Source organism: Fukomys damarensis, unplaced genomic scaffold (genome assembly GCF_012274545.1).
Source record: "Fukomys damarensis isolate Sample0158 unplaced genomic scaffold, DMR_v1.0_HiC HiC_scaffold_15, whole genome shotgun sequence".
NCBI classification, from domain to species: domain Eukaryota; kingdom Metazoa; phylum Chordata; class Mammalia; order Rodentia; family Bathyergidae; genus Fukomys; species Fukomys damarensis.
Window position 1 is genome coordinate 40,241,263 of NW_022900927.1, and position 11,214 is coordinate 40,252,476.

At 32.4% G+C, this 11,214-nt stretch overlaps 1 protein-coding gene across 7 annotated transcripts in view; it reads right to left on the reverse strand.

Moving 5' to 3' along the window:
• Osbpl8 (oxysterol binding protein like 8) overlaps window positions 1-11,214 on the reverse strand; it is a 168,018-nt gene that overhangs the window by 103,870 nt on the left and 52,934 nt on the right. For 3 of the 7 annotated variants that reach the window (XM_033763787.1, XM_033763788.1, XM_010639540.3), the window contains exons 1-2: window positions 5,963-6,051; window positions 5,718-5,826 (exon numbers count right to left, since the gene is read on the reverse strand). In XM_033763787.1, the coding sequence (XP_033619678.1) occupies window positions 5,718-5,759 (42 nt within the window). In that variant the 5' untranslated portion in view covers window positions 5,760-5,826; window positions 5,963-6,051. Of the gene's footprint in view, window positions 1-5,717; window positions 5,827-5,962; window positions 6,052-11,214 lie in introns of those variants that run through there. The other 4 variants (XM_010639547.3, XM_010639544.3, XM_010639539.3 and 1 more) reach the window with 3 other exon arrangements.

The following is an 11,214-nucleotide window of genomic DNA, read 5'->3' on the forward strand; positions in this document are numbered from 1 at the left end:
AGAGCCCGATTTAAAACCCCAAAAAAAAAAAAAAAAAAAAAAAAAAAAAAAGTGTAGAAATATTTAAGTACTACTAATAGAGCTTTCAGAAATTAAAGAGAATTATACAAAATACAACAGAAAGTGTATATATCAAATTGTTTTAGTCTTTTAAAAAATGTTTCCTTTTAGTAGAAGTTTCAATAAAATTGTAAAATAGCAAAAAGACTAGTAGTCTAGCAGGCAAAATATCTAACAAAAGGTAGTTTGTTTTTTTCTTGCTCTCCTTTTTAAAGACCAATTAGGATATTAATTTATACTCCTACTGAATGAACAGATCCAGGCAATGATTCATTGGTGCTATTAGTACAGTAGAGATAACATTCAACACCATCAATAAAGTATTTTTATTAAGAAAAATTTAAGCTTGAATCTGAGCAAGCCTCTAAAACTAATTCTAATTTGAAAGAAATGTAAGAAACCGAAGAATACATTAAACAATAACCATGGAGAGGGACCCATATTGTGGGAAACTGTAGACCAAACTAATTTGTTTCTTTAATAAATTGAAAAAGGAATTTAAAACAGAACAAGAGATTTTTAAAAGGTCATAAGGACTTAGTGACAGGGCTCAGGGATTTAGCTCTGTGGTTCTGCTGCCTACCTTGCAAGTGCAAGGTCCCACATTTGATCCTCAGTACCAAAGGAAAGAAAAGAAAAAGCCTTAGTGACAAACCAGCCAAGTCTAATACAACAATCTACTATGAAGATAATATTTATGAGACAATCAGGGAAGTTTATGCATTGAACAGTTATTTGATTACACTGAAGAATTACTAAAGTTTAGGAATAATAATGTATTTGTGATAAAAAATGTAATAAAATTTTTTATTTTAAAATTTTTATCAATATACTTTTGCCATACATAATGATCACATTCAGGGCTGGGGATTTAGCTCAGTGGTTCTGCTGCCTGCCTTGCAAGCTCAAGGACCCGAGTTTAATCCCCAATACCAAAAAAAAACAAACAAAAAAAATGATCACATTCATCATTTGTACCTATGCATAATATATCTTAATTCTTCATTTGGTGTTTGTATTTCTTCATTTGAGAAATGTCTATTCATTTCAGATGCCCATTTTTGAATTGGGTCTTTAAATTGGGGGGTCTGATATTTTTGAGTTCTTAATATTCTAGGTGTTAGTCCTTTGTCTGAGGAAGAGCTGGTAAAAAAATTTTTTTAAAAAATCTTTATGTTTTCGAGATATATGCTGAAATACATTAGAAGCAGCTGTGACTACAACATGCCTGCAATCCCAGTATTGAGGAAGGCTGAGGCAGGAAGGCTACAAATTTGAGTCCTATCTAGGCAACTTAGCAAGACCTGTCTCAAAAGGAAAAATAAAAAGGCCCAGGGATGTAACTCAGTGGTAGAGTGGCCCTGGATTCAATCCCCAGTACCAATACCAATTTAAAAAATAAAAAAAATAAAAAAAAAAAAAAGCCAGAGTTTGTATTGATGCCAGGAAAGAGCCGCTAGCCCAGGAATGAATATAACACCTCTCAACACAGATATGGGTCAAAAAATAGAATTTCACCTTAGAACTTCAGAGGGAACACAATCTTTAAACTAATAAAATAGTAAATTTTTATTGGTTTAAGATACAGAAGCAATAGGAAACTACAATCACTAACTATGAAATTTAACAAGGTGCAACCATTCAACAGCGCTTTGTATAATTAGTAATTGGTATATGGATAATCTACCATTGGACTTGAATGCATAAATGTGTTAAAGGCTAATTATTGCAAAAGTATACACAAAAGATATTATCACTAATAATATATTAAAATAATTATAATGAGAAGCTAAACTAATAGTACTATATTTATAACAAGAGAACAAAAATTAGAAACTTTTTTTTTTTTTTTTGGTACTGGGGACTGAACTCAGGACCTTGTGCTTGGGAGGCAGGCAGTGGAACCACTGAGCTAAATCCTTGGCTCCCAAAATTAGAAACATTTAAAAACTGGCTCACTCAAAATGATACTTGACATATAAAAAACTGCGACAATTCCATTAATTTGCATGTACACAGATACAAACACTACAATGTAGCCAAATGTATAGACAGTTAAGACTTCTTACAATATTAAAGCTTTCAGTAAACTCAAAAAATATAATATTGTTACTTTATGGTAACCAAATCTGAGTTATCATTAATAAGTAAATATGTAAAAAAAGTTTTAGCAACTTTGATCTTTAGCCTTATTAGGAAGATACTCATTGATTACATTCTAAGAATTAGTGAACTAAATATCTTTCAAGTTCCTTCTACCTTATAAAAGCTTTAGTTCAAAGTCCTCAATTGGAATTACAAACTTAAAAATTTCTTCAATTGAAAGCCCTACATAAATACAACAAAAAATTAACTAAAACGTTTTATTCTCTCTGAAGAATTATTTACATAATGAATTTAATAAAACACTTTGTACTATAGGAAACTACAAAGCAGTTTTAACAAAAACAGTATTTCAAAGATAATCTATTTTTCTTAAGGTAAATAATATATTCAAATATTTTAATCCAAAGGAATATTTTACTTCTTTAGTCAATTTTTATCTACTCATAAAACTCTGACACCAACACTTCAATGAAGCATTTCCTAGTGGTTAATTTCTAAAATGGTACAAGTTCTGGTCTTTAAAAAATTTTTGATACAGGAGGGGAGGGCAATGGTGAAAAATAAGAACCAAGATACATCAAGTAAATGTACAAGTTCCCAATGGGGAAAATTAAGAACCAAGATACATCAAGTAAATGTACAAGTTCCCAATGGTGAATGTTGTGCTTTAAATTTTTTACTTTATCTGCCTCAGTTTTTTCTTGTTTTTTTTTTTCTGGTACCAGGGATCGAACTCGGGACCTTCCACTTGCGATGCAGGTGGTGGCACCACGGAGCTAAATCCCTGGCCTTCCCAATGGTGAATGTAACTGTACTGTATACCAAAAATATACCAATAAACTTAATGAAAAAAAATTTTTGATACATACATGTACATTTGTGTCTTACACAAGCACCATATATAAAGAGATAGATTTAATCTGTACTTTTCAGTATCTACCACCTAAGACAAATAGCACTACTACAAAAATAAAACTATGTGTTACTAGAACAATGAATGACAAAATGAATTTAATCTCTGATTTAGCACTCCAAAGTGTTCCATAAATTTGGTCTTTATCTGCTATGTCAGTAATTATTCCTTTAACTGCCTTCCAATCTACCTTACACTCAATTTTTATACTCATTTTACTCTGAATTTTGAACAACTAATTGCCAATTTAGCTTTGCCTTTTGCTCATTTCCCATCCTAAAATGCTTTCCTGTTTATTTTCATTGTATGAACCATATTTACCTGTGTTATTCAAAGTTTATATTCTCTTATGAAAGCTCTTCCCACTATACCAGCAACCACAATCTTCACAGGCTTCCCCGACTTCTAATTATGTATCTTTTTGGAGAGAAGGCTTACTAGTAATAGTTATTGTTACTAATAATAGTGGCTTTTACTTAATATATGTTTATAATGTCTATCATATTATAATAATGAGCACTTTACTTTTGCAATAAATATTCAAAACTTCTCTGAGAGGTAGATATCAGAATTACCTTTATTTAATAAATAAGGAAACTGAAAATCTGAGAATTTAATTCCCCAGGTCACACACTGAGTTAAAAAGCTCAGATTTTAACATGTAACTAAATGTCTTACACAGCCCATTTTTCTGACCTACCTCTCCCAAATCTAAACAGTAACTAGCTTAGGCCATGTAGTTCAAAGGTGCTATTTTATAAATAGTTAACTCAAAAGTAGATCTCAACACTAGCTTCAAATACAGGATATTTTTGTACTTTATACTGAAATTACTGGTATAGGTCTTTCTAAAATGAGCTATATTTTATAGAAGAAACTTAATGAACAAGAAAAAATTGTTCTAATTAGTTTTTAACTTTGCCCCAACTTCTTAATTATCAATAGAATTTAGGGTAAAAATGTCACTAGAACTTCTTTAATACTGACCAGGACTCTGGCACAGAATTTAAACTATTTACTTAGCTATCTACTTTAAAAGGTAACAATAAATTTTAAGGAAGTCTATTAAAAAAGACAGGCTTGTAGCCAATATTTCAATAGTAGATTATTGAGAGACAAACTTCAGTCTTGCCATTTAGGTTGTTAGATGATTAGGAAATTACTCTCCCTGAGCCTACTTCCCTAGCTATGGAAGTGAGGGTAAGCAAATATTTAGCATTATTGTGTGTTATGAGGACAGTCCAATAAAGTATACACTTAGAAAGCAGCAACTGTTGTTATTACTGGCTTTTATTTTTCAGTGCAAGGGATAGAACCTAGAGCTTAGAGAATGCTACACAGGCTCTCTGCCACTGAGGTATATGCACAGCTCAATTACTGACATTTTGATTGGTATTATGAGATCAGAAATATTTCAGCTGTAAGAATCTAATAAAGTCCAATACCTTTAAAAATGGGAATGTTCATGGTAAAGATACATTGCAAAGGTTAGTGTTGACTTTTTTTTCTGAAATCATAATAAAAATAATCTACCACCAATTTTCCATTTATAGTCACTGTGACAATAATCTTCATAAGCCAAGTTATTTCCATACCCATTTAATTCTCTATTAGTAACTCATCACTTTAAAGTTTATTTTTGTTTTGGTGATTTAAGAAACCAAAAGAAGTCTGAACCAGAAATTCAAAAAAAATTTGGGACTAAGTTAATATAAGACAGTAAAATTGCACTTGCTATTAATCATTAGACTGTTCCTGCATGGAGCTTGAACAAAGGACATCCACTAAATTAAATGTTTCAATAAAGTAGCTACTCTTATCTCCATAGCGAAATGAAAGACAGGGCCTCCACTTTATTCCAATAACATAAATATGTCAAAGAATCACCCACCTAACAAATGAGTTACCAGTTGACCACATTTTATTTAGGGAAACCCTTACTTTAGGTAACAGAAATATTTCTAATAAAGAATCTATAAATAAATAAATATTTAATGGAATCACTCAAAATACATGAGAATTGAAAATGAAATTATTCTGAAGCAAAATCTTTCTGTACAATGACAACCTACCATTTAGTCTCTTCTAATATACCCTAGAATTGTTTTTAAATCTGAGTGATATAAACTTTTACTATCCCTACTTAATTTCAGAACATAATTCAATCAGTCACAGTAGTGATTTTTAAACCTTCGTATTTTTATAGATAGAATTACTCTTAATTCTGAATTATTTTAACCATTTCATTAACTCTGCCTGATCACAGCTACATGTGATTTCAGAGTCGGAGGCATTTAACTTACTAAACTGTAAACATTCTCACAATTTCACTATAAAAGTTTCTTGGAGAAAACAAGGAAAACTATTATATCAATATATCTGACACTATATGATTGGGAAAGCAGGAAGAATAGAAAAGGAGGAGATAGTATCAAGAAACTGACTGGGTTATATGTCAATAAGCTTTAAACTATCCATAGTTCTCTTATCAACAAAAGAATTAAAGTACTATTTCTTAAACATTTGCTTAAATTTCTTTGAAACATATTTAGAGAATATTTAGAGTGATGTACACTGACTATTTTACAGCTGCAGACGATAAATACCTTATTATGTTATGCAATATTTGACTACTCACCGAAGTTTGGTCAGGTTCTCCATCTGTTAAACCTGCCTCCATAATGGAAGAAGATAAATTTATGCCTCTCTTCCCATTAGTGTTGAACCATCCTGTATGTCTGGGAACCCTGTAAGAAGAAAGTCAAATGGATTAAAATTGGTTTAAAATTGTGATAAGTGGAAAATAAACCATTTAGCGTATTAATAGGGAGAAATCATTTTAGGCTGATGTTATTCAGAAATCCAATAACCGAAAACACAAACTTTTTTTTAACAGGAGTTCAAGCCCAGAGTTCTGCACACACTAGGCAACTGCTCTACCAGTGAGCTATATCTCAGCTCTAAGAAAATACAGACTTTTTTTTTTTGTACTAGGGATTGAACCCATGACCTTTGCACTGAGCTACATTCCCACCTCACCTCCCTTTTTTCTCCAGAGGGTCACACTAAGTCAATGAACTGCCCAGGCTGGATTCAAACCTGCAGTCTTCCTGCCTCAGCCTTCTAGACTACTGGGACTACAGAAATGCATCATCACTAAAAAAGAAAATTTTTGACATAGTTTAAAGAATGGTCAAGTTCTAGAGAAAAATGAAAAAACAAAATCCCACTGGAAGAGAAGTAGACAAGAGCAAGGTTAAGCCAATGAGTGCCCAAAATTTGAAATGGTACTCAAATAATTTAATCCCAATTTACTTATAATTAATGAAATATTAATTTTACATTATTATATTGGTGAGAACTAAAAAGTATGCTAAATCCCAATATGGGAGATATTCCCATATACTTTTGTAATGGGAATACAAATTAGGACAAGTTGTGGGGAGGATAATTTAAAATAATTTTCCCACAGATACACAAATGCACAGTTACATAAACATCAAATAAAGTATTATATATGATGAGAAAAAGCCATGAATAATTTAATGTCAAGGCACTGTCTTAAATTACAAATATACAATAGAATCTCATACAGTAGCTTTCAAAAAATAAGTTGTATCTGGAGAGAACAAATGAGAAAGAACCTAAGATGTTAGATCAGAAAAGCAAATTATGTTATCCTGTTTCTATATTTTTAATTTTTTGCTATGAATGTGCTTCTTTTATAATTATTTTTAGTTTTAAAAGTCTTACAAGTATATCTTTGTCACATCTTTTTCTTTTCAATTTTTTTTGTGGGGAGGGGGACCAGGGATTGAACCTTGCACTTGCCACTCAGGAACTGTGCCTCTGAGCTAAATCCCCAGCCGTTTAACAAAACCCCTAGCCTGAACTCCCATAGGAACAATAGATATTCAAATGCCTCTAATAACCTAATAATTCTTCCTCAGAACAGATAATTAGTAAATCTTTAGTCAATTCTTGGAATTCCAAAGATATTTTATTTCTGCAAGTAAAACAGCTGCACTGACATATGAATGCTGGTGAAAGTATTAATTAGACATTGGAGGGCTGGAATTTTATTTCTTTAACATAATCAATAAAATTAGCCTAAGAGACTAATTTTGAAACTAATTTCTTTCGGACATGGAACATTTATATAAACTTTCTTCACTACATATATTATAATACATTGTAACTGTTTGTTCTTATAAGTTAATTCTCTTCAAGGACAAAAATTGTGTTCTATTACCAACACAGTTCAATTACCTAGTCGAACAAATATAATAATACAAAATACCAGATGATACAAAATTATTTATTTCTATGGGATATCTGAACACTTACAGACATTATATTCCAGAGTTTTTAATATTGAAAAAAATTACAAAACTTCTATGGGAAGATTTTACTTCAAAAATTGTTACCAATTTTCTTATTCTATTAATTTCATTTTAGGGAGTCATTCATTTTGACTACCTCAGTGAGAAAAACTTTAAAAACGCTGCTCTTATGAAGCTTATATTCTAGACAGAAAACCAATGATTATAATAAATTAGTAAGTTATAAGACAGGTTATAAAGTAGAAAATATAGCTAGAATATTTAGAAAATGAAAAAATAAAGGAGGCCAAGATGAGCCAAGGAGTAAAGTATTATAATTTAAAATAGGGTGGTTATAGTAGCTCTCACTACAGAGGTGATATCTGATCAAAGACTTGAAATAGAGGAAAATTTTGCTAAACTCAGATGAGAGGCACTGCCAATGAAGAAATCTTCAGGCAGGAATACAACAAATTTGAGGAACAGCAAAAAAGCAACGAAATTAGAACAATGTGAGCAAAAAGAGGAGCAGGTTATGTGATCACAGAGGTAAGAAAAAAAAATTAGACGTGGATCTTATTTGGTCTTGCAGGCCATCGTGCATGTTGGCCTTTTAAGTGACATGAGAAACTACTGGCTGGAGGCTTGCTTATGAAGAGTAGAAACTGGGAGTTCAGTTAAAAGGCTATTCATGCACTAAATCAAAATTGAAATGGATCAAAGACCTAAATATTAAAACAGAAACACTAAATCTTGTGGAAGATAAAATAGGTAGAACTCTTGAAGATACTGATTTAGGCAAAGAGTTTATGAACAAAACCCTGATCACACAGGAAATATCACAAAGAATCAACACCTGGGATCTCATCTTATTAAACAGCTTCTGCACAGCAAAAGAAACCAACAGAATGAAGAGACAACCCACAGTGTGGGGAAAAAAATTTTGCCAGCTTTTCCTCAAAGGACTAATATCTAGAATATATAGAGAAAAAAAAAATCACACCTCCCAAATTTAAAGACCCAAAAATAGGCAACTGAATAGACATTCCTCAGATGAAGTAGAAATGGCAAATAAATATATGAAAAAATACACAATGTCACAGGTCTTTTGAGAGATGCAAATTAAAACAAAGCTGTAGGGCCAGGGATATAGCTCAGCAGCACAGTGCCTGCCTGGCATGGGCAGGGTCCTGAGTTTGATCCCTGTTATCAAAAAATTAAAAAATAAAAATAAATAAAACGAAGATGAGATTCCACCTCAGTCCAGAAAGAATGGCTATTATGAAGAAATTAACCAATAACAAATGCCGGTGGGGCTGTGGTAAAAAGACACCCTTTCCAACTGTTGGTGGGAGTGCAGACTGGTGCAACCACGGTGGAAAGCAGTGTGGAGATTCCTCAAAAAACTAAAACTAGAGGTTCTATTCAACCCAGGTATTCCCCTTCTTGGTATCTTCCTGAAAAAATTAAAAGCACCCTACCACAGTAATATATGCATGCCCATGTTTACAGTGGCAGTTTGTAATAGTCAAAATTTCCAAAATCTTGGAAACAGCCCAAATGCCCATCAGTCCATGAATGGATAACAAAGATGCGGGTTTTTTTTTATACAATGGAGTACTAGTCTGCCATAAAGGATAAGCTTGAGACATTTCCAGCTCAGAAATGAAATAAATAGGACACAGGTGTGTAAATGTTGCATGGTTTCTCTGGTATGAGAAACCAAAAGTGTAAATAAGGACCAAAATGTGTAATTGATGTGAAACAGAAAAAAAAAAAAAAGTGCAAATGAGTAGGGGAACAAGGGGGGGGGTTGAAGAAAAAAAAGAATGGAAGGCAAAAAATGGAAATAAGACTTTGTAGATACAGAGGGAAAGGGGATGAAAGGAGGGAAGGGGAATGGGAAAAAAAGAAGCAAGATATATCATGTAGATACATCAGAAATTCCCTATGGTGAATGATTATTATGTATATCTAAAATGTACCAGTGAATTTGGATTTTCTTGATTCTTTATTAAATTTACTTTGGGGGATAAAAAGACTATTTCGGTAATCTGGGAGAGACAATATAATACTAGGTGAAAATTAGCACCATTAAAGATACTGAAAAAGTACTAGGGGCCTATATGTACTTTGAAGGTAGAAGCAACAAGACTTTAAGAAGGATTTACTATAGAGTGTGAAACAGAAGGGAACTGAGAATGCCTAAGATTTTCAGTTTGATTAGGGGTAATGGCCATCAAATGACAGGAAGAAGACTGCCGGAAGAATAAGGTTTTATCTCTGAAGGGATGCGGGCAGAGGACATAAATCAAAAGATTAGTTTGAGAGTCTATTGGATATGCAAGTGGATATGTGGAGCAGGAGGCCGGATATAAGACTATGGAGCTAAGAGACCAAAGCTGTAGATAAAAGCTTGGGAGTTGCCATATTGAGAGCATTTAAACAGATTAAATCATACTGTATACCTAAAATGTACCAATAAACTCAACAAAAAAATAAACATAGATGTGCAAAAAAAAAACAGATTAAATCAGATCACTAAGGGAGAAGATATCAAAATATGAATTTCAGAACTTCTCAGGCTTACATAACTCACTTCAACTGCACTCCCTTTTCTCAAACCCAACGTGGTTGGTGAAACATTTGCAGAGTAGGTAATAAAAACATATTTAATTTCATTTTGGGTCCAATGATTATAGATGATACAAATTCAGCAACATTATTAAGAACATGGTTTTAAAAAAAAGCCCTGTATCATTTAACATATTTTACTGGATATCTCAGAAAAAGTAATAGAAGAGATATAAATGGAAATAAGTTACTATTCAAGAACTAAGGGCTGGGGATTTAGTTCAGCGGTTCGGCGGCCCGCTTTGCAAGTGCAAGGACCCAAGTTCAATCCCCCATACCAAAAAAAAAAAAAAAAAAAAAAAAAAAAAAAAAGAGCTAAGTAAGACATTTGGACAAAGTATTGTGGGAGCTCCGAAGTCCAAAGTGCTTAGGGGAAAGTACATAGCATGAAAGTCTAATGCTACCAAATAACTGATATTTTAAAATGCAGAACTGTAGTCAAACAAATACCAAAGTATTACATAAATGATACTCTATCTATATTCTCCAGCCCTTTGAGAAATCATTCATAAAAGACCAAGGACAAGTTTATAACTACCCTATTGAGTTAGACAAGAAGAAAAAACTCTGAATAATTTGTTGCTCTTTCACCATATTCTAGCATATATTAATTACTCTTCCATTTACACTGTAGCATTTGGAAGCAGCTATCCTTACCACTAAATTGCCAACACACATTACAATGTAGCACTTGGAATGTGCAGGAGTTATTAAATCACACAGATTTGTCCATCTCGATTGGTCCTGTTGGTTCTCAAGAGTTCTTTTCAATTTGAAGTACTTTTTTTCAGTTCAGAAAAGTTTCTTCTGCTTATTTCATTAATTAAATCTTCCTAATCTGTCTTCTTTCCTTCTGGAATTTTTATTAGGCAAATGTTTGACTTCCATGTTTCTTAATTTCTACTTGGTATTTCCCAATTCCATTAAGTGATTAAGTTTTCTGCAGAGGACTGTAATATTGATTATACCCAAAGCAGGTTGTAAAGAGTTAACCCCACAATTGGCTTATTTACAGAAGTGAGTCTGGCTGAAACCTACAGTGCCCTGCTGAGGTCAAAGTAACTCGCACCCAAATTCCGTTCCCCCAACTAAAACATTCCAACTAGAAGGACAATGTTGTAATTGCAACCATATATTTTATCTATTCTCTCTCTCTTTTTTTTTTTTTTTTTTTTTTTT